General features: G+C 44.8%; 1 protein-coding gene across 1 annotated transcript in view; it reads left to right on the top strand.

The window, feature by feature from the left end:
* The window catches only part of DCC (DCC netrin 1 receptor), a 1,200,544-nt gene that overhangs the window by 993,925 nt on the left and 182,246 nt on the right, over nucleotides 1–24,373 (top strand). Inside the window, 2 exon segments of the mRNA XM_063128256.1 lie at nucleotides 4,133–4,243; nucleotides 8,501–8,695. Coding sequence (XP_062984326.1) covers nucleotides 4,133–4,243; nucleotides 8,501–8,695 — 306 coding nt within the window.

The following is a 24,373-nucleotide window of genomic DNA, read 5'->3' as shown; positions in this document are numbered from 1 at the left end:
AGGCAGGGCATCTGCAGCTTTAACTGGTGTGATGAAGAGGGCATTTCACCAGGTTCCCCATATATATAAATGACACCTGCTGAAATTTCCTTTTCAATACAACTGTTAAAGATACAAGAGCCCAGTCCTCCTTTTCATAGGGTCACCCTATTTAAAGACTTGAACTTTTATCAACCAGAGCAGCCTCCTCACATCTGGGCACCTTCCAGCTGTGTTGGACCCAATATGAGGCTGGTGGCTCTGAGTTCTCAGATTTTCTATTTTGGGGATAGGGTTCAGCACCCTAGAGAGTTCTGGGGCGTGTCTACACCATAGGGTGTAGAGGGGGGAGGATCACACACTTACCTGCTTCCACGATCCCCCACATTTTCTTAACAAACGCGCAACGTCCCAGAAGGGAAGAGGCACATTGTGGCCACCATTTTTTCCCCTTCAATGGAGACAGAGCACAATTGTGCTCCACCGCATGTAAGTTTTTGGTTTTTTAAACAACATTTTAAACTGTTCCACCCACTCACCCTCGATGGACATGGACTGCCCCTGTGTGCCCATTTTAAGAGCCTCACTACTCGTGGGGAGGAAGGGATGACCCAGGAGCAGCGAACACACCACCTGTGCTCCTCGGGATGGTCCCAGGACCGTGGAAATATCAGGAAATCCACGGACCCAGATATCCCAGGGAAAGTCCCTGGTCCTCCCGGGTTGCCCCCAGCATCCCCTGTGTGTCATGTAGATGCAGAGGGATGACCTGGAGATGACCCCAAGATATAGGCATGGTGTAGACATGCTCATGGACTGGTTCTGAGTGGAACCTAGAATGGATTTATAGCCCCACCAAAAACAGAGCCACCAGCCTCAACTGTCCATTTCAAAAGGATCATGTGGGCTAAGAGAGATCTGTTTCTGCATCAGCTTGCTCAGGCCCTTGAGACAGGAATGGGAAACTTTTGGCTTCCAGATGCTTTCAGGTTAGAGTTCATGGCTTCAGATAACTGGAGCCATTTGTACAACGTTCAACGTTTCGGATCCAATGGAGACAGAATGAACCCCACTGTGGTTTTGTTAAAAATATTTAGAAGGTTTTAAATTTTAAATTACTTCAAAAAGTAATTTATTTCATTGTACAGCTCCTGGCGAAGGATCTCTGGATCCGAAACGTTGAGCGTTCTACAAGTTTGATTGAAAGTTGGTTTGAACATTTTTTAATTTTTATATTTCGGATAAAAATAAAGAAATTTCTTTTGACATTTCTTATCACCAGAGCTAGTAGGCTCTTTTTCTCATAGCCTTTTCGTGGTGCTTTCCCCATCTTTTTCATCAACTGAAGTAGAACTATTTATTTATTTATTTATTTATTTATTTATTTATTTATTTATTTATTACATTTATATACTGCCTCCATAGCTAGAGCTCTCTGGGCGGTTTACAGAAATTCTAAAATGAGATAAAAAAAGTATACAAAATTTAAAATTCTAAAACAGAGAACATACATACATGAAGCATTAAAAACCATTAAAAATAAACATGTGGGTGATTATGATGTGCTGCCATATGCCTGGGCAAAGAGGAAAGTCTTAACCTGGCACCGGAAAGATAGCAGCGTTGGTGCCAGGTGAGCCTCGTCAGGGAGATCATTCCATAGTCTGGGTGCCACTACCAAAAAGGCCCTGTCCCTCGTTGCCACACTCTGAGCCTCTCTCGGAGTAGGCACCTGGAGGAGGACCTTAGATGTTGAACGTAATGCCATTTATTCTGCAGTTTCAATTATCATATTTAAAAAGTATCAATTTAAATGGGGGTAAAAATATTCCCCAAAAGATTTTGTGTGAATAGTCACTGTTTCCAATACTCTTCAGTGCCTCGATTTCTCCTTACCGTTGCTGCTTCACAACTGTTCTTTTACCAGCTGTTTCTTCTTTCTATTTCCTTGGTTAGTTAGGTGGATAATCAGCGATCACAGTATAAAAAGGATGATGTCATGAGGCAGCCACAGCCATGCCAATGGTACCTGTAAAGGGGGCCTTGAACAGTGGGATTTCCTTCTGTCTTTCATTTATTTTGTTTATAAAATTTATTGCCCCATTTTCACTGTAAAATAATCTCAAAGTGGAGTATTTATTTATTTATTACATTTCTATATTGCCCAATAGCCGGAGCTCTCTGGGCGGTTCACAATTGAGTACGCATTGAGTACAATCCTCAAAGAGCACGATAAAATCGTAATATCAAACCCTTGGTGACTAATAAAACAGTAAAACAAGGGAGAGAATAAGCAGATTAATAGTGATGGCGTGCAAAGTGCAGCAGCACAAATTCAAAGACATGCTGGGTAAATCAATAGGTCTTCCTTTGACGCTGAGAGCTTATAAAGCTCAGCACCAACAGTGTCGGAAGGAAAAGAAAGGAACCTCTCGTGCAAGCACTGAGGCCATAGCTAGACCTAAGGTTTATCCCTGGATCATCCAGGGGTCAAACCTGTTCATCCAGTGCTCAGGCAGGGGTGAACTCTGGATGATCCCAGGATAAACCTTAGGTCTAGCTGTGGCCTGAGTTATTACTGACTCTTGGAGGGACGCCAGCTTTCGCTGACATTTTCTTGGCAGGCCTTATAGCGGGGTGGTTTGCTGTTGCCTTCCCCGGCCATTATCACCTTTCCCCCAGCTCACTGGGTACTCATTTTACCGACCTTGGGAGGATGGAAGGCTGAGTCAATCCGAGCCAGCTGCCTGAAACCAGCTTCCGCTGGGATCGAACTCAGGCTGCAGGGAGAGTTTCAGCTGCAGAAACTGCTGCTTTACCGCTCTGCGCCACACGAAGGGGAATGGAATTCCACAGTCGGAGTGCCTGACTGAGAACGCCCTCTCTCAGGTTGCCACATATTGGCCCTGTTCAGATGACATGCTAAGCCACGGTGCTTAAGCATTTTGAGCTAAACATTCTATCTTAGCGTGAGGTGTGAACCATTCCTAACCATGGTGGCTGCATAACCATGGTTTAATCACGCTCACTAAACATTTGCTGCAAAAGGAATAGTGTCCTAACCATGGGTTAGCATGCTTCCTGAACAGGCCCATTGAATCCCTTGCAAATGAAGCACTGTCAAGAGATCCTAATATCCTGAGAGCTTCCCCAAATTGTAATACAAGTTGAAAGAGGTTCTCCACCCCTGGTTTAAAGCAACAAATGCTTAGAGAGGGTATATCTGGTACACTTTGGACATGAAACAGATGAACAATGTATATGGTGAGTCTTCCCTGAGCTGGAGGTCACCATGGGTGAGCATGAAGGAACAGTCAAGTGATAATCTGATGCGTTTGCAAGACCTTGGAAATTGTCCATGCTCTTGAAGAGGTATGAGATCAGTAGCCCCATCTTAAGCCATAGCTAGATGGGGTGATATCCTGGGGCAATCTCCGGGATCATCCCTGTGCATCCACATGATGCACAGGGGATCCCAGGAGCAGGGAGAGATGATCTGTCCCTTGCCCTGGGACCTCACCCTAGTCTTTGAGCCCGCTTTTTATGCGGTCTCAGGCTGATCCCAAGACTGCGGAACGTGTGGGCGGGGTGTCACGGTTTGTCCTGGCTCCTCGTAGTTACTCGCGAGGAGCCGGGACCTGCGCTCATCAGGGTGGGGTGGGGTGAGCGGGGGAAATTATTTTAAATAAAAAAACTTACCTTTTACACACGACCGTTGGTGCGCTCTCTTTAGCAAAAACAAAATAGCGGGCGCAACGTCCTCTCCCTCCGAGGTCGTCACGCGCCGCGTGTAAACAGAGGGGGAGATCTTGCGATAAAAATATCATGCGATCCTCACCTCTCTGTTGCGCTAGACCCGGTATGTCTAGCTGAGGCCTTAGTAGATATCTTGGATTTGTGCTGGCTGTAATGAATGTCCTTCTGAAATCCAAGTTGGTGGCATACGGTGGCTGCATCGCTCACTATTTCCTCAAGGAATAGATGTATTTTCTGTAGTAAAGGTCAGTTTCTCTCTCTCTCTCTCTCTCTCTTTCTCTCTCTCTCCTCAAACAGGGAACTACTAAAATAAGAAGTGTGTGTATAGATTGTGGTTCATAGAATCTTGGCAATATTCATTGAGTTTTCTCTATGTCTTGATTTGTGTTGCAAATAGGGCTTGACAAAGGAAGCCAGTACAGTTTCCAGGTAGCGGCTATGACAGCCAACGGGACAGGACCCTCCTCAGACTGGTCTACTGCAGAAACCCCCGAGAGCGATCTTGATGGTAATTGTATTTCTTTTCACAGCCATTTTTTTGCTTATACTCATTGTTGCCTCACCCTTCGGCTAAGGTTGCTGCGGAGGTCAGGAGTATGCAATATTCAAACTCGCTGGGCGTTTTTGAGCAAAAGGGTTTACTGACTGCATGCTGTTAAAATTCTCTCTTTGTACGGACAAGTGAAGCAGAAGCAAGAAAATAAGACAGCTTTATTTCTCTCCCACTATTTTCACCAGAGTTTCTAGCACTTGTCTTTAATTTTAACTGCTTTACCAGCTGGTGCTGCTCTACCATTCACCAAAATGTTATGCTCTGGTGGATGCACAAAGCCAGGTGAGTTTTCCCCTATTGCAGATACGAACATAAGAAGAGCGATGCTGAATTCGACCAAGGGTCCATCTAGTCCAGCATTTTGTCCCCACAGTGACCGGCCATCTGTCAACCTGGAACCCTCAAGTAGGACACAGTGCAATAGCACCCTCCACTCCCATATTCCCCAGCGACTGCTGCACACAGTCTTACTGGAGGTAGCGCACAACCATTAGGGCTAGTAGCCATTGATAGCCTTCACCTCCAGGAATTTATCCAACCCCTTTTTAAGTCGTCCAAATTGCTGACCATCACTACATCTTGTGGTAGTGAGTTCCATAATTTAACTATGCGCTGTGTGAAGAAGTCCTTCCTTTTATTTGTCCTGGATCTCCCACCAATCAGCTTCATGGGATGACCCCACTGCCTTCCAGTATTTTGAGAGAAGAAGAAAAATGTCTCTCTACCCACATTCTCCACACCATGCATCATTTTGTACACCTGTATCATGCCTCCCCTTAGCCTCCTTTTTTCCAAGCTAAACAATCCCAGTTGATGTAACCTTCCCTCATAGGAGAGGGGATGTTCCCCTTGATCATTTTAGTTGCCCCTTCCTGCTCTTTTCCCAGCTCTGCAACCCACGGATCTACAGTCCGCCCACCCCTGCTCTAGAAACCCCCTTTGGGAACATTCCTTGAGACACCTGCAAAGCTCCACCGGTGCTGCTGAGCAGACTGTTAACTGCAGTTCCCTCTTTGATCTTTTGCCATATAGCAGCTCCCTCCCCCAGAAGCCTTCTTGGCATCTGCTGTAAGACAGAAATGAACAGCATCTTGGAGAACTCCCTTAACTCCCTCTGGATACTCCTTTTAATTAGTGTGTTTTGTTACAGTGATTACAAAGCCAAACACTGCTGGTGATCCAAGGTTCCCTGGAAAGCCAGGATGGTGTTTCTGAGAGCTGGGGAAGTTTTTAAAAATTATTTTGAACATCAAAGGCTGCGGGATGGGGTTTGTTTTTGTTTTTTTGGAAACCTGTGCTCAGAAACGTGAGCACAGAAACAGGAGAAAGGAGGCAGTCCCCGGGGTGGGGAGGGGGAGGAGATCAGTGAAGCTGCCTCATGCAGTTTTTTATGCTCACCCCCAGCCTCCTTTCCTCCCACTCCAAAGTGTCATGGCTAGATGGGCAAATCACCCATCTAGCAAAAATGTAGGAGCCGGAGCACGGAGGTAAAAATTGCTTCCATGCACCAGCCACCCTGCATTAGAATCCTACCAACATAGGATTGGGCCCATGGGATTATGGCTGGTTGGAAGATTGCCTGACACAAAATGAGATGTTTTGGTGTCCTGATATTAAGGCTTTTCTGTTATCTGTTATTCAGCTCCCGGAAGAATCTATTCTCTCCCCACCTCTTATGCTCTTCGTGTACAAGCCCCTTTTGCTGCCTGTTTTCTTTGGCCCTTCTTTCACCACTCTCTATGATGACTTGCTTAAGCTGATGCCCTCCAGATTTTTGGGACTGCAACTCCCAGCATTCTTGACCACTGGCCATGCTCGCTGAGTCTGATGGGAATTGAAGTTCAAAACACCTGGAGGGCACCAGGTTGGAGAAGGCTGTTCTAGGAAGACTTCCATGATATCCTTTTATCCTGGCACTTCCTGCTGCTCTGTATCCATCACTCTCTTCCCACCTTTAAAATCACCACCCCAAATCAGGGCTCTGTTCATGTCAAGAATCCATAGGAAACTCTCTCTCTCTCTCTCTCTCTCTCTCTCTCTCTCTCTCTCTCTCTCTCTCTCTCTCTGTGTGTGTGTGTGTGTGTGTGTGTGTGTGTGTGTGTGTTTCAGAAAGTTGGACTGTATGGGGGGGGGGGAGTCAGCTTCCCAAGAATTTCAATTTTCATTATTATTATTGTTATTTTAAAAAAAACAAGTTTCTGGTCCTCATGGTTGTGATATGTTTGATAATGTCTGGCCAATGCTTACAGAAATCTAAGAAGCCAGATGGGTTATTGAATAAGATTCCAATGGTTCAAGGCAGGTATTCAGTATTCTGTGTCTCTCCTTCTTTTCCCCAAGTCTGGAAATTGGAAATATGACAGGTTTGTATAATGTATGTAGGTTGCAAAATTGGGCTCTTCTTAATAGAGAATTTGGATTTCCTAGGCATGGAATTTTAATTTTGTTGTTGTTGTTAATGCAGAATACCCTCAGCCCTGTCCAAAACCTTCAAACACAATAATTTTCTTGGACTCCCATTGATTCCCCAGTCCTGTGTTCTGTTCTACCAATTAACAATCCCATAGCCTCTCTATTTTCGTAGGTTCAACAATATGTTATTGACCGTCCTTGCTCCTTTTTCATCAAATTGTGTCTTTTTTATTTTTTCCTTGTGATTGTATGCCTTATTATGGGGGTAGTACTGCAACACTCATGCTGTACAATGCCTTTTATGAAGTTGGTCATTTAATAATGATTTTAGAAAATAGCAAAAGATGTTGAATATTGAATATTGATGTATCTCATTTAAGTCCTGCGTTTGGAACACATCCATGTGTGCTGCAGTTGAATGTATTTCTAACGTACAGTACTGGATTGTAAATACGTGCACAGTGGTCCAGGGGGGAAATGCAAAGGCTGTTACTACTGGATTGTGTTTGTTTGCTTTTCCACCCTTTAAAAGTAGCATCATTCAAGAATACATCGACTTTAGAAGGGCGGCATTGGTGTGAAACACTCATAAAGATCGCTGTGTGTATTAAAGCCTTCTAACATTCTAAAGAGGTTTTCAGATGATGTCAACAGTTTTGGGGAAGACTTTCGTTGTGTTTGCCCAAATTCATTGCAAAGTCCCTAAGGAATCAAGGGCCTGGATGCAGCGATCAATGTCGCATCGCAACTGGTCTGTCGCATCACTTTCAGGTTGCCTTTCCTTCCAAGGTTTACAGTGGGAATACTTCACAATCAAGAGAGGCCCTTTGGTCGGAGTTTGCACCAGGCAGCGTTTTGCATTTGGCTATAACTTGAACAGGCCTCCTCATTGGGGGAAAGGTTGCAAGTTGTCTCTTCTGCTCTCAAAGAGACGAGTTCCTCCGTTGCTCTTTTGGAGAGACCTGTGACAGGATAGCACCTGCGCACACTTCTATCAAAAGGCTTGCTTTAACCTTTAAAGTTTTTTTTTTAAAAAAAACACATACCCATTGGGCTAACAATCAAGCACATCATCTTGCATGTAATACAATCCATGTAAATACGTTGTAAATAAAATGCTATCCATTTTCCCTCCTAGACAGTTCCCCCCCCCCCATTAATCAGAGCATGTTAAATAAGGCACGCTGAGTTCAGGGAAAAAACAAGAATGTGCATGCTTAAAATGAATGTCACAGACCTAGACTGTTTCCTGGAAACAGAAGCACTTCTTTAATTCCAATTAAGTTGCCTAGTCCCTAGTTTGCCTGCTAGATATTTTCTGCTTGATTGCACTTGCATATCCATGACTTCTCTGTGGCTAATTTTTGGGGTCGTTCCAGGCATTTAGTTTGGGGAACTGAGTGGTTTCGTCCATTTATATCTTTTTCTCATAAAGGATGATTTTTTATCCTCCCTCCCATCGCCCCCTTTTCAGAATATTTTTTTTAAAAATAATGATAATAATAGGACGAATAAGAGGTAGTTTGGGGATGATTGCATTTGGTAAGTGGCATTTGGTAAGTCAGACATCTTTTGGGCTGCAGTGGCAAAACTAAGCTGTGTGTTAAAAGAAGAGAAAAACTGAGATAATTCAATAGCTAAGTACTGTCATATGATTGGCATGCAAACTCTGCATGGAATAAGGAGAGTCACTTGACATTTTTCCTCCCAGCAGCAGTGATGTTGAACCTATAGCGTAGTTTTGTCCTTGATCGAGTGCCGACTGTGTCAACGCTAACAGCTCCTTCCTTTGACTCCTAGAATCTCAGGTTCCTGACCAGCCAAGCTCTCTGCATGTCAGGCCTTTGTCAACCAGCATCGTAATGAGCTGGACACCGCCGCTGAACCCAAACATCGTCGTGCGCGGATACATCATAGGCTACGGGGTGGGCAGCCCCTACGCTGAGACGGTGCGAGTGGACAGCAAACAGCGATACTATTCCATTGAACATTTGGGTAGGTGGTAGTTCCTCTTCAGGGTTGTTATTATTATTATTATTATTATTATTATTATTATTATTATTATTATCATCATCATCATCATCATCATCATCACCATTTCTATACCACCCAATAGCTGAAGGTCTCTGGGCAGCTTACAACAATTCATAAAAATAAAATAAAATGCAATATAAAGATACAGTGTAAAGCACAGCATAACACATGCAAAATGTCAAACAATTTAGACAGCTAAAAACAGTTTCAGTAAAATACTTGACCTGTTTAGTTGACTGGCATAAAGGCCCCATCGTATGCTACTAAATGCCATTAAATGCTTGGGAGTAGAGGGCAGTCTTCACCTGGCACCAAAAACATGACAGTGTTGACACCAGGTGGGCTTGGATGTGGAGCTCATTTCATAGTCAGGGGCACCACCACAGAGAAGGCCCTTTTTCTTGTCACCACTCTCCGAGCCTCCTACGGAGGAGGCACTTGGAGCGGGGGCCCAGATGTTGCTCATAGTGTCCAAATTATAATACAGAATCTGTAGGTCAGGGTGCACAACCCATGGCAAGCGGCCCTCAAGGCCTTCTCTACACCTGCTCTCCAAGCAATACTGATACAGAGCACTCTTTTCCATCACTGCTACCTGTGAGAAAAGAGAGCTCTGGATCAGGACTGCAGAGGGAGGGGTGGAGAGAAGTCTCTCCCCTCCCTTCCCCAATGATTCCTATGCAGATCACTCCTCCCCTACAGCTGGCAGCAAGGAATGAGCAATCTGTATCAGGATAACTATTACATGTTTGCCCTCCTCTCTGAGCCAAAAGTATGTATATTTATTTATTTATTTATTTATTATTGCATTTATATCCAGGGAACTCAAGGCGGCATACATAATCCTCCTCCTCTCCATTTTATCCTCACAACAACAACCCTGTGAGGTAGGCTGGGCTGAAAGTATGTGACTGGCCCAAAGCCACCCAGCGTGTTTCCATGGCCCAGTGGGGACTAGAACTCAGATCTCCCAACTCCCAATCCAACACTTTAGTCACTACGCCACCCTTTCCCCTGTTGTAGGCCAACTCCCTGCTCCATTCAGGAAATCATGGGCAAGACAATGGCCACCTCTGCTATAAGACACACAGTGAGGAGGAGCTGAGGCAGGCAGCTGCAGGGCGCCTATGGAACACATGAGGACCCCTCCAGGGATTGGAGTATCTGGGACTGCATCAGGGAGTGGGTGATCCTGGCGGCGGGCATTTGATCCTGGTGGTCAGCGAGCGCATCAGCAGTGGGTCACAAGTGCCTCCTGTCCCTGGGCTCTATAAGGTTCAGCCCTCCCAGCCAGTGCATGCTGGGAGTTTTAGGCTGTTCCTTCTTTACGGAGGCCCAGGGCTCTGTGAAGATTGTAAGCCTATGCGGCAGGGTCTTGCTATTTACTGTTTTACTCTGTACAGCACCATGTACACTGATGGTGCTATATAAATAAATAATAATAATAATAATAATTAAAATGGCGGATCCGTCATGAAATGGCTGTCGGGACTCGATTTTTTTAATCCAAGGCCTGGATTTGCACATCCCTAGTAAATATCTGCCCTCTCCCTTCATCAGATTCTAGGAACATTAGTGTCTGTTTGTGGGCAGGGTCCACCCACCCACCCACCCCATCCCACCCCTGCAACCAACTATCCAGAACTGTGTTTCTTTCCCTTATACATCAAGAATTCCGACTCCCAGCAGCATTGTAATTAAAACTAGTTGAGGCCACTGAAAACTAGTAATTAAAACTAGTTATGGCCATTTCAGTAGGCTGTATACCTACTGCAGTAGTGCAAGTAAGAAGCCAAGTTCTTGTCTCAGGGAGATAATGAGAGATCCCTTCACTTTGCTGGGCTATTTGGGGTGATTATGGCAAGGAGTAACAACAGCAAAGGCTTCATGGTGATGCACATGGTGGTGCCATGTGCCCATCAGCACCCCAGCAATTGAAATGAAAGTAGGCTAACGACAGAAAGGAGCAAAGTCACTCTCTCTATTGCACTTGAACAGAGTAAATTCATAATTGTTGATCTCCAACTTAGGGACAAAGTGGACATTCCCTTAGCAAACATGAGTTCTGAAAAAGAAAATTGCTAATAATTCCGGGGGTGCGGGAAAGGAATGTAACTCTCCAGTCTGCCCTGAAAATGCTGGGTGGAGGTGGAATAAATTGTAGAAACTGAGTGAGGCATTAAGGGAGCATCCCTGGACAAAACATACAGTACCCTGAGGTCCAGTTCTTCTCAGATGTAAGTGTATAATGAGGGGATTTGATTTATGATGGAAACACAAGGTTAGGAATCCTTCACTTCGATCCATCCACCCCAATTGTTGCATTTCTAAGAGATTCCATTTCAGTTCTAGTTTAGGAGGACACATTGTGTCCTAGGATACTTAGGATGAGAGATATTCTTAGGTTGAGAATGTACGGACTTCGTTAAATCCATGCTGTGTTTCACAGATTGATGGGCATCTTTCGTTCTATCATCTGCTCATTGACGGAATCAGTTTTTTAAAACCAGAACTTAATACTACTTGCAGTAATTCACATTAGCACTAATGCAAATTACAGGAGCCTGGGCAGGGGGCGGTTCCTGGTGCCCGGTTGGTGCTGTGTCCCTCTTAAACACTGCATTTTCCCTCCCCCAGGGTGGCATTGGACAAATCCTGATGCTGAGAAGGGAACATCATCATCATTATTATTATTATTATTATTATTATTATTATTATTATTATTAATTTATATAGCACCATCAATGTACATGGTGCTGTACAGAGTAAAACAGTAAATAGCAAGACTCTGCCACATAGGCTTACATTCTAATAAAATCATAATGAAACAATAAGGAGGGGAAGAGAATGCAAACAGGCACAGGGTAGGGTAAGCAGGCACAGGGTAGGGTAAAACTAACAGTATAAAGTCTGCACAACATCAAGTTTTAAAAGCTTTAGGAAAAAGAAAAGTTTTTAGTTGAGCTTTAAAAGCTGTGATTGAACTTGTAGTTCTCAAATGTTCTGGAAGAGCGTTCCAGGCGTAAGGGGCAGCAGAAGAAAATGGACGGAGCCGAGCAAGGGAAGTAGAGGCCCTTGGGCAGGCGAGAAACATGGCATCAGAGGAGCGAAGAGCACGAGCGGGGCAATAGTGTGAGATGAGAGAGGAGAGATAGGCAGGAGCTAGACCGTGAAAAGCTTTGAAGGTTAACAGGAGAAGTTTATATTGGATTCTGAAGTGAATTGGAAGCCAATGAAGAGATTTCAGAAGCAGAGTAACATGGTCAGAGCGGCAAGCCAAGAAGATTATCTTTGTGGCAGAGTGGTGAACAGAAACCAACGGACTGATGTGAGAAGAAGGAAGGCCAGAGAGAAGAAGGTTGCAGTAGTCCAACCGTGAAATAACCAGCGCATGAACAAGCGTCTTGGCAGAAGAGACAGACAAAAATGATCGAATCCTGGCAATATCATACAGGAAAAATTGACAAGATTTAGCTACTGCCTCAATATGAGGAATAAAGGAGAGCGAGGAGTCAAATATAAAGCCAAGGCTACGAGCTTCCTTGACCGGAGTAAGCGTAACATCATTGACAGTAAGAGAGAATGAGAGATGAGGAGAAGGTTTAGGAGGAAAAACAAGCAATTTAGTCTTTGCCATGTTAAGTTTCAAACGACGAAACATGTGGTTTCTGGGGGCCATCCAGGGGCTGAAGCCGCCCCTGTCCTCTTCCTGGTGGAAGGTGACCAATAACAGGTCTCCTTCCACCAGGTAACTCCCAGCCCTGCCTTTGTTGTGACTCCGGAGCGAGGTGAAGGGCTATCCTGACACCGTCTTGCATGTCCTTGCCTCACTCCAGAGAAAAAAGTCAAGTTAAGTCCCCAACTATTTTTCTTCTCAGTTTCATCAGGAAGCCCCAGGGTGAGTGCATGGTTGCAATGGTGTCATATAATCAATGCAGCGCCACTGCGCACCCACCCCCGGGCTTTCTGAGTGCTTAGACAGTCCCCAAATCCCTTCCCCGGAGTGCAAAAGTCAAAAAGTAGGGTTGTTGCAGGAGTCTGGGAAGGGGGTGAAGTCCGGCAGACTCCTCTTGCTCGGCCTCAGCATGCACTGAGAAAGGCAAGCACAGCAATTCCTGCTGGTTCACCAAGCTGCCATTGACTCAAAATCGCAGGCATAAAGGGCCATCTGCGCAAAATTACAGGCGCAAAGGGGCCCGTTATGCCTGTAATTTTGCATAGATGTCAGCTTTATGGTTGCCATTTGCACAAATGGGCATTTATGAAAAAGGCCGCACTGCCATTTTTAATTTTTTATTTTTGCAAAATGGCAGCTCAGTGAACAATCAGGTGGCCACATGCCAGTGGCTTCCCTCACACAGCGAGCAGGGTCAGGGCAGCCGGTGTGGGTCCAGGGAGCGGCATGTAACCCGGACTAGGGTACGTTTGCCCATCCCTATCTGCAGGTGTGCGGAGTCCACACAATTTGGGAAAAGGCCAGCCTGCTGCAGAACGTGCAGCCCAGATTCCTACACACCTGTTGCAGACTTTGCCATCCTCCCTGCTTTTGCCTCTGCCTCTGATCCATTCGACCCGTGGATCAGAGGCAGAGCGGTTGCAACTGTGTTTATTTAGCAGTAGTAGACATGGGATGGCAGAGTGTTTCTTTTTTCATCATCCTGTTTCCAGAAGGCAAGTCTGATCTAGCAAATGGTAGATCACACACTCAGGAGTCCCCACCACTATTTTCCGGGAAACAGTCTGCACTCATGCTCATTAATTTCCCTGGCATCCATAGTGCCACTAACACATTTTCTTAATCAAGTTGCTGTGCTGGGCAGGAGACCGTGTGAAATAGCTGATCTAATGATGAGCTTGTTGAGTTGATGGCAGAGTCCAAAATATAATCAGCATTTTATATTCCGCGACCGCAACCTTCGCCGTTCTTCAGAAGGGTTCCTTTGCTTCATAACGAAGTTTAAATGCTAATGAGTGCCATGCCGAGAGGATGTACAGTCCCACGCTTTACTTCAGAGCACCCTTTCTCTGCTGGTGCTAGTGTCTGAACACAAAGGCAATCAAACCCCCATACTCTGTGTGTGTCAAAAGAATGCCAGGCGGTGCTCCATTATCCATTATCTATTATGCCTTTTCCTTGACATCTTGTCTTAATGCCGTATGGGGGAACCGCATTAGTGTATGATGGAGAGAGAACTTTGCAAGGAAACAAAGATCAAACTTTGAGGAGATGACTTCTAGTGATCACCTTACTTACTTACTCTCTTAATGCATAACTTTCACACATCCTCCTAGACCTTGGTGTAGCATAGTTCAGACATTTTCAAGACATTGGGACTAGCAGCAAGGTAGGAAAAGGGATTCCTTGGTACTTCTGGGAGCTTAGCAATGCTGCACACTTTTATTTGCTTGCTTGTTTATTTAACGTGAGGTCCTTATATCTCACCTTTCCATGGTGGCTTTAAAGATTACATTTACACAAGATTACAGGTGTTAATGCTCCATTGTTGCACAAAATGGCAGTTCGGGAAGGGGGTGGATTTGTCAGGCTTTCGCTGATCCGTGGAGCGCTTGACAAGCAGGTCCGCAAGCGCCCAAGAGGTTGGTGAGCGGGGTTCGGGATGGCAGGCATGAGGAAGTCCATTGGACTCTCCCCACCAACACATGGACCCCAGCAATATCCCTAGGAACAGGGTGAGTTCTTGTTGTGCTAGGAACAACATTTAGTTTTGGGGAAGATGTATTTCTGCTCCACTTTGGAGTATATTTTTGTGTTGCTACTGCTAGTCCTTAGTATGGATTATCAGTGAATTGTTTAATCTTAATGTCCATTTATTAACATCAGGCCTGTCGATATTTACCCGGCCCTTCAAATTTGGGTATGTCTTTTAATTGTAAGTGAACTATCTTGAAATGTTCCTATATTGAGTAAACGTTTCCAGTATTGTAAATTGCCAGAGCATGGGTTAAAATGAAAAAGTGCTACACAAGTAATCAGATAATACTGAAGAATTCTTTGAATTTTCTCTCTTCCTGTGGTTACCACTTCCAGGTCTTTTAATAAGGTGTTCTTAATTTAATTGCTACTGAACTACATGACTGTAGCATGCCTAATTTGAAAAGTAAATATTTCAGCTTACGATTGAATGCAGTAATCCATAGTTTGTTTAAACAGATGTTCAGTGCTATCTGTTAAACAGACATTCAGCCTTTCTTCATTTTAATAGGCTTCTGTGGAAAAAAAATTCCTGGTAGATGGCACCCTAAAATCAATTAATGTTTGCTGCCTTAATACTGGAATGCGAGAGAGATAATTGAAAGAAAATTTTGTAATGTGGTCAGGGTCACTCTAGTTTGCTTGTTTTAGGTTATTTGTATACTGTGTTTATAGATAAATAAAAATACTCTTCACCTGGCAACCAAAGTTATCAGGCTCAGACCAGTGCTAGGTAAGCCACCCTTAGGATAGTATTCCAATGTCAAGGGACCACTACGTGAAGGTCCTATTACAGGTCATCACTCACTTTACCTTGGATAATCCAGAAGGGCCTTTTAGAGGATCTCAATAACCAGGCTGGATCATGTAGGGATGGTCCTTGAAGTAGCAAGATCCCAAGCTGTTTAACTTAGGAATGTTAGCCAGTCAGAGAAATCATAGCCAATTCTATTAATATGAATGTAATAAGGAATAGGAGTGGGGGGGAAACCAGTTAAACATAATAACATAAGAGCTATGATGGATCAGACCAAGGATCCATCTAGTCCAGCAATTTGTTCACACAGTGGCCAACCAACTGCCCATTAGAAACCCACAAGCAGGACATGAGTGCAACAGCACCCTCCTTCCCATTCTCCCCAGAAACTGGTGTACATTGGCTTTCTGCCTTTGATCCTGGAGGTAGCATACAGCCATGAGGATTAGTAGCCATTGAAAGCCTTTTCCTCCAAGAATTTGTCCAAGCTGCTTTTAAAACCATCCAAATTGGTGGCCATCACTACATCTTGTGATAATGAATTGCATCATGTAACTATGGGCATGCCTACACCATAGGGTGTAGAGTGGGGAGGGGAGCATCACAGACTTACCAGTTTCTGTAATCCTGCCCCATTGTATTGATGGCTGCGTGACGTCCTGGAAGGATGTTGTGGCCGCCATTTTTTTTTCCAAAGAGGGAGAAGGAGCACAACTGTGCTCCTCTGCAAAAGGTAACCAAAAAAATCACCCCTGAACCTGCTCCCCACCCCCAATGGGCACAGACTGCCTTCATGCAGCTCCATACCCATTTTAAGCACCCCACAAGAAGGGATGACCCGGGAGCAGCAGCCACATGGCTTGTGTTCTGCAGGATGGTCCTATGACTGTGGAAAAGTCAGGTTTTCCGCAGTTCCCTATATCCTGGAGAAAGTCCCTGGTTGTCCTGGGTTGCCCCTGAGATCCCCTGTGCATCATTTGGATGCACAATCCAGGGACTACCCCAGGATATGGGTCTGGTGTAGACATGCCCCATGTCTTGTGTGAAGAAGCCTTTACTTCTACTTGTCCCAAATCTCCCACCAATCAGATTTATGGGATGACCCTGTGTGCTAGTATTATGAGGGAGGGAGAAAAACTCTCCGTATCCACTTTCTCCACCTCATGCATAATTTTGTACACCTCTTCCATCATGTCTCCTCTATCATGTACTGCCTCTTTAAAGAAAAAACCACGTGAATTACAACAGGTACCCTCTTCCAAGATGCATTCTTCTCCAGTGTGAGGGAGGATTGTTATTTATTATTATTATTATTATTATTATTATTATTATTATTATTATTTATTTATTTATTTATTTATTTATATAGCACCATCAATGTACATGGTGCTGCACAGAGTAAAACAGTAAATCGCAAGACCCTGCCGCATAGGCTTACAATCTAATAAAATCATAGTAAAGCAATAAGGAGGGGAAGAGAATGTAAACAGGCACTGGGTAGGGTAAATAGGCACAGGGTAGGGATTTGTGTAAAACATTTCTACACCACCCTTTAGTCTATTTGGGTTTCATAGTGGTGTAAACTTTTAGTCAGTAGCTCCGTTACTTTATTAGTCTGCTCCATGTGATATGTTGGGCTTGTTCAGAGGGCATGCTAAGCCATGGTTAGGTCACTATCCCTTTTGCAGCAAATGGTTAGTGAGCATGTTTAAACTGTGGTTCGGTGGCCACTATGGTTAGGAATGGTTCACACGACACGCTAAGTCATAATGTTTCACTCAAAAGGCTTAACCACCATGGCTTAGCCCATCATCTGAACAGAGTTGTTAAGTTTATAAGCAGAAGTAGAGAAAACAAACCTTAAAAGAAATCTTGCCTGCTGTGGTAGTGCAAATTTTGCAATTGAAAGTGAGTGTTCAAGCCTTATATGGTTGGCTGACATTGACTTCCATGTAGGTGAGATTTGCAGCTTACGCCTTGGACTGAAGCAATGCTCCTTTTTTCATAGACCATATATTAAAACTTTGGGGGGGAGGGTTCATATGCAGGATCCCCTACTTGATAGCTTTATCTCATGCCCTCATGTTGGTATATGAAAGGCTGGAGACATGGCAGTGGGGGCAGCCCTTCCTTCCCTCATTGTCACTTGAGGCTCAGGTGACCACAGTGGCACGGAGTGCCTTCTACACACTCCAGTTGGTGGCCCAGCTACGCCCCTATCTAGACAGGGATAACCTGGCTTCAGTTGTCCGTGCTCTGGTAACCTCCAAGTTAGATTACTGCAATGCGCTCTACGTAGGGCTGCCTTTGAAGACGGTTCGGAAGCTGCAGCTCGTGCAAAATGCAGCGGCCAGATTGATTTCGTGAACCAGAAGGTTCGACCATATAACACCCGCTCTGGTCCGCTTGCAGTGGCTGCCTGTATGTTTCCGAGCCCAATTCAAGGAGCTGGTTTGGGACCACAATACCTGACAGAACACCTCTCCCAACGTGAATATACCCGGTCACTACGTTCAACATCTAAGGTCCTCCTCCGGGTGCCTACTCCGAGAGAGGCTCAGAGTGTGGCAACGAGGGATAGGGCCTTTTCGGTGGTGGCCCCCAGACTATGGAACGATCTCCCTGACGAGGCTCGCCTGGCGCCAACGCTGCTATCTTTCCGGCACCAGGTTAAGACTTTCCTCTTTGCCCAGGCATATGGCGGCACATCCTAATTACCCACATGTTTAGTTTTTAATCGGTTTTTAATGCTTTATGTATGTATGTTCTTTGTTTTAGAGTTTTAAATTTTGTATACTTGTTTTTACCTCAATTTTAGAATTTCTGTAAACCGCCCAGAGAGCCCTGGCTATGGGAGCGGTATATAAGTTTAATAAATAAATAAATAAATAATCAGATGAGAAAGACCCACATGGTTATGTGGCATTGAAATCACAAAAACTTCTTCCAAACTCCTGTGGTGATGTAGGAAGAACCCTTCCCAAGAGCTTAAAAGAAGAGGCTACTCTGCTGTCCTCAAAACACTTCACTTTAGAGCAGTTCTGTTGACAGATTAAGATCCATAGCGCCATGCTGAAAATTTGCCATTTATTTTATTTTACTACTCCCATACAATTCGCTAGAAAACATATGGCTTTAAAAAGAAATTCAAAAGAGAAGAAAAACACTGGTGAAATTCTCACCAGCGGGGGTGTAGCAGTCTTGCACCTGCCTTATTTATGAGTTGGTTGAGAGCTGTGTATGGGTGTCCTGTCCCATTGTACAATCATCTCTCCAGCAGCCTGCAGCCTCCTCAGCTTCCCACACTTCAGCCCAGGGGATGCTGCAGAGTTATGGAGAGATGTGTGGCAGCCAGAAAAGCATGCATACGGAGAAACAGCCTTAGCCACATCGCAATGATAAGGGAAGCTGAAGCGTGTTCAGAGGAGGACAACGAGGATGATCAGGGGTCTGGAAACAAAGCCGTATGAGGAGAGACTGAAAGAACTGGGCATAATTAATCTGGAGAAGAGAAGATTGAGGGGAGGCATGATAGCACTCTTCAAATACTTGAAAGGTTGTCCCGCAGAGGTGGGCCAGAATCTCTTCTCAATCATCCCAGAGTGCAGGACACGGAATACTGGGCTCAAGTTCCAGGAAGCCAGATTCTGGCTGGACATCAGGAAAAACTTCCTGTTAGAGCAGTACGACATTGGAACCAATGACCTAGGGAGGTTGTGGGCTCTCTCACACTAGAGGCCTTCAAGAGGCAGCTGGACAGCCATCTGTCAGGGATGCTTTTAGGTGGATTCCTGCACCGAGCAGGGGGTTGGACTTGATGGCCTTATAGGCCCCTTCCAACTATACTATTCTATAATTCTGTGAAGCACAAAAACAAATCTGGTAGACAACGACGTCCATAAACCAGGGGGATTCTGATGTGTGAAGAGCCTAAGCTTCATAATATCAGGACGAAGTCCTTGTCTTGCTTCTCTGTAAGAAGACAAATAGAACTTGATCCCCACAGGCCTAAATGCGTCAGAAATCTGCGCTGCTCGGAGAGGAAGACCAGTGCACTTGGAAAAGCCACAATGAAGCCCCATCAAATACAACAAAGGCAGGCAAGGAGAGATGCTGATAGAAGAGTTTGAGAACAGATCTGTTTCAATGACCACATCAAAACCTATTTCAAAGGCTCGCTGAAGTATGCCTTCCTTCTATCTTCATTTTAATTTCATTAGTGAGGGTCAAATACAATTTAAGCATGTCTTCAATTGGAGGTATAAAGACGTATAATGGAAAGATGAAAGGAGACATGCAAATCCACTGCCGCCCAATCAACGCAGAGTCAGATGTAACAAGCAGGGGCGGACTAAATCACCCGGGTCTGACTCATTGGATACTCAGCCCACCGCCATTCTCTGCTGCCCGTCACCGCCCAGAGCCTCCATTGGGCATGACGATGGAGGCTCCGGAAATTAGCTAATTCTCCCCGCTGCATAAATGGCGGCTGTAAAAGCCACATTTACACAAGAGTAAAGGCCCTAGACAACCTTAACAACAAGGTTTGAAAGCACCGGGACCTGTCTTATCCTAGGAAAGGTAAGATCAGCTTTTCCATTCTAGTCCAGTTAGGGTGTGTAGCGTCACCAGCCTCTGTGACGTTTATTATTATTAAACCTCTCCTTCGCTGCCACCACCCTATTCTTTAGCTTCTAAAAGAATGAGGGAATAATAAACCCTTGTGTGGGAGTGGGAGTGTGTATTGTGACTGAGCAGATGTGGTTATTAAACGAAATAAGAATAAAGTTTATTCATATAGAATAATAACAATAACAGTAACAATAATAATAATAAAAAAATTATTTGTTACCCGCCTCTCCCTCTGGATCGAGGCGAGGTACAACACAAATGCAAACACCACAAAATACATGCAATATAATTGATTAAAACATATATAACTAATACATTATTAAAAGGCATCTTAAAAGATTTTAAAAGACACTTTAAGATTATTCTACTCTTTCCACATACATCCACCTCCCTCAACCTCCCAGGGTATACTAACCACCTCCAAATCCTGTAACCTCACTTTCTTAATACTATCCAGAAACAAGCCTCTACTAAACCCCTTCACTCCTACCCTCACTAACTCCTTCACCCTCTCTGACTCATCTAACTCTGGCTGACTCTTCTAACTGACCAAAAACTCCTTAACTGTCTCTCACTCCCCCTCTTCTCTCTCCATGCAAACCAACCAACCAATCAGACGACACCATTCACATTGCTCACCATTCTAACTCCCCCCTCCCACTTACTTACCATTCCTTGAAAATAAAAGAATTGGCCACAGCAAATCCAAAACTGAACCAAATACTTAAACATACACATATAAACATTAACAAATTATCATTTTGTCACAGGGTGTAATCCTAAGGGATGCACCCTGGCTACTTGTAACTCTCCAAACTTACAGTACAGAGTGCCTTAGCTAGATGGGTGATTTCACCTGTCTAGCAGAGGCTTCAAGGAGGGCCTCTGAGCCGGGCACAGCCGGGGATGGCTCTTTTTGACCTTTTTTGGCTTTAAAAACCTCATTTTTTCTAGGGTCTAGGGCTGACGTGGGCCACATGTGGGCCACGGTTTGCCCACCCCTGTGTTAGACGCTCCTTCTTGAAGGAGCATGGAGCACTTCAGGAAGCAGCACACAAGGGGGGGGGGGTGCAGGTTTCCCTCCACAGAGCTTCTCCCTGAGGAAAGGCTGAGTAAGGAGAAGCATCTCTTGAAGGTGCTTCCTGGAGTCCCAGAGAGGCAGAGAAAGCCAGCATGGTGCCAATGTCTTTCACTGGGGCTGGATCTACACTATTGCTTTAAAGCGCTTTATAACAGTTTTAAAGTGCTTTAAAGCAGTTAAAGCGCTTTATAACTGTTATAAAGCGCTTTAAAGCAGTAGTGTAGATCCGGCCTGGCTCTCAGCTGGAGGAGAATGGCAGAAGTGTTTCATGTTGTCCCTCATTTCATGCTGCATTTCAAAGATGCAGCACGTGTGCAGCAACAAGAACACCCTTGGGACTAGGACATGGCCTAGTGGCCACACAATTTGCTTGACCACCAAGGTCACCTGAACACACACACAATCACACACACACACACACAAACAGCCTCCTGGGTTTTCAGCTGTAAGGGTACGACCACAATTAACTAAAAACTGTACCCAAAGATATATACAAAACTCTAGGAAACAATTTGGGATCTATTTATAGCATTTTTATCCTGCCTTTTATAGAGGATCAAGGTGTAGGAAATTATGCACTGTGTGGAGAGGGGGACATTCTTTTCTCTCTCTCAAAATGCTAGAAACCAGTGGGGTCATCCCATGAAGCTGATTGGTGGGAGATCCAGGACAAATAAAAGGAAATACTTCTTTACCCAGTGCATAGTTAAATTATGGAACTCACTACCACAAGATGTAGTGATGGCCACCAATTTGGATGGCTTTAGAAGGGGATTGGATAAATTCCTGGTGGTGAAGGCTATCAATGGCTACTAACCCTGATAGTTGTGCGCTACCTCCAGTATCTGAGGTGGTAATCCTGTGTGCACCAGTTGCAGGGGAACATGGGCAGGAGGGTGGTGTTGCACCATGTCCTGCTTGTTCATCCCTGGCCGATGGCTGGTTGGCCACTGTGTGAACAGAGTCCTGGACTAGATGGACCCTTGGTCTGATCCAGCAGGGCTCTTCTTGTGTTCTTATGTTCTTTAGCCAAAAAAGGCTCCCTAGGCAGCTTACAAAAATGGTTCTTTAGACAGTGCCTGCCCTCCGGCTTACAATCTAAAAAACATGACACAAAAGGAAAGGGGATTGGGAGAGAGTAGGGGGGAAAGCAAATTTAGGCACTAGAGTCTTAGGCCACAGCTAGACCTAAGGTTTATCCTGGGATCATCCAGGGTTCGCCCTTGCCTGAGCACTGGATCCCCTGTGTATCACCTAGATGAATAGGTTTGACCCCTGGATGATCCAGGGATAAACCTTAGGTCTAGCTATGGCCATAGTTGCAAAGTTCAGAATGTCATGGACACACTGGAAGGGCTTCCTCTCCCTCTCCTTCTAAGAGCCAATAGATACAACAGATCATACAGATCCAGGCATAATGGAGAGGCGCTTGGCTGCTGCTTCCTTTCTATTTGATCTCCACACAGCTCCACACTCCTGCACACATTGGCTCAAACAGCCTTCTGCTATGTTATTCATCCCCAAATTTAGAGTGCTGTGAACCATTAATATTGTTTTCCCTGTGGACGCTCTGGCATGATTTGTGCCTAAATGTAAGCATGCAGACATACATGGCGAACGCACTTTCTATTCCAAAATTCTAATACCTCTCAGATCACGGTGGTTCATTTTAAAACCGATTCCTCCGTACGTCGTCTTCTCCTTTGCTCCCCTTGGGTGCCTTGAGACCTTCGCAGGCTTCAAGTTCTGTTTGTTGCATCCGTTCCAAACATTCATGCCTCACACAGGAATGTTCTTTTTAAGCTTGGTTGAGCTTTACACTGAATGCACTGAACTTGCAATGCACTGTGGGAGTTGCAAGGGTTCATGTCTCCGCGGGGGACCAACTTCCAAGGAAGTGTGTTCAAGCTCCAGACTGCCTTCAAAAGCCCTTCGTGCATGGCTAGGAGGCACTCGGGCTGTGTCTCCTGTGAAAAATTGGAGAGCAGGTGTGAGGTAGGATGGGCTGACATCTTAAAAGCTACTGTAAAGATGGGATTTACAGTTAATCTCTTGAACTGCATTAATATAATGTGTCTGATTGCTTAGAGAAGCAGAGAGAATTTGTAATGAGAGAACCCAAACTCCCTAATTTCCAACTTTGAAGTATTATTTTTTTCCGGATTGCATGTGTGTTCACCAGGGCACAAAAGTGCCCCTGCAATATATCATTCTGTCGGAACATCAGAATGACATCTTCTTAAGAGCATGTAGTTCAAAGGAGGGCTGCCTCCCCCATGCCCTCACAAAATATCTTCAACAAAGAGCTATCAAAGCCCTTTGGGTGTTCATGCATCCATTCCACTGGCTGAAATGGAAAGGCGTTGTGAAGACGTGGCCTTTGGAACATTATAGAGCTGGGAAAAGGGCAGGAAAGGGCAACTAAAACGATCAAGGGGCTGGAGCATCTCCCCTATGAGGGAAGGTTACAACAGCGGAGGTTGTTGAGCTTTGGAAAAAGGAGGGTAAGCAGAGACATGATAGAGGTGTGCAAAATTATTCATGGTGTGGAGAAGGTGGATAGGAAAACTATTTTTTCCCCTCTCTCAAAACACTAGAACTCAGGGTCATCCCATGAAGCTGATTGATGGGAGATTCAGGACAGATAAAAGGAAGTCCTTCCTCACACAGCACATAGTTAAACTATGAAATTCACTACCACAAGTTGTAGCGATGGCCACCCATTTTGATTGGCTTTAAAAGGGGGCTGGATAAATTCCTGGAGGAGAAGGCGATCAATAGCTACTAATCCTGATGCAGAGAGACAATCTCTTTTTCTTTAGGTGTGGTGACCAGAACGGTACACAGTATTCTAAGTGTGGTGTCATTTGAACAATTCACGGCAGGGTCTTGGGAAACATAGGATGCACCTAGGTTTTATTGAAATCAGACTCTTCAAATACTTAAAAGGTTGTCACACAGTGGAGGGCCAGGATCTCTTCTCAATCCTCCCAGAGTGCAGGACACGGAATAACAGGCTCAAGTTAAAGGAAGCCAGATTCCAGCTGGACATCAGGAAAAACTTCCTGACTGTTAGAGCAGTGCGACAATGGAATCAGTTACCTAGGGAGGTTGTGGGCTCTCCTACACTAGAGGCCTTCAAGAGGCAGCTGGACAAGCATCTGTCAGGGATGCTTTAGGGTGGATTCCTGCATTGAGCAGGGGGTTGGACTCGATGGACTTGTAGGCCCCTTCCAACTCTGCTATTCTATGATTCTATGATTCTATGACCTAGCCAGATCTGGCTGTATCTATTCTGTGTTTCTGGAGGCGTTGAAAGAAAGGTGCTTGCCTCAGTGTAACTTTTGCTTTAATGCCAAATTATAGAAGAACAAAAATGAGGTTAAAGATTGAATTAACCCAGATTAAAGCCTCCTAAGAGCCAAGATTATTTCAGAAATCATCCCAGCCCACGCT

The sequence above is a fragment of the Elgaria multicarinata genome, chromosome 6, assembly GCF_023053635.1.
Source record: "Elgaria multicarinata webbii isolate HBS135686 ecotype San Diego chromosome 6, rElgMul1.1.pri, whole genome shotgun sequence".
Taxonomy (NCBI): Eukaryota; Metazoa; Chordata; class Lepidosauria; order Squamata; family Anguidae; genus Elgaria; species Elgaria multicarinata.
Note: the sequence above shows the minus strand (reverse complement) of the source record. Positions and strands in the feature narration are given on the sequence as shown.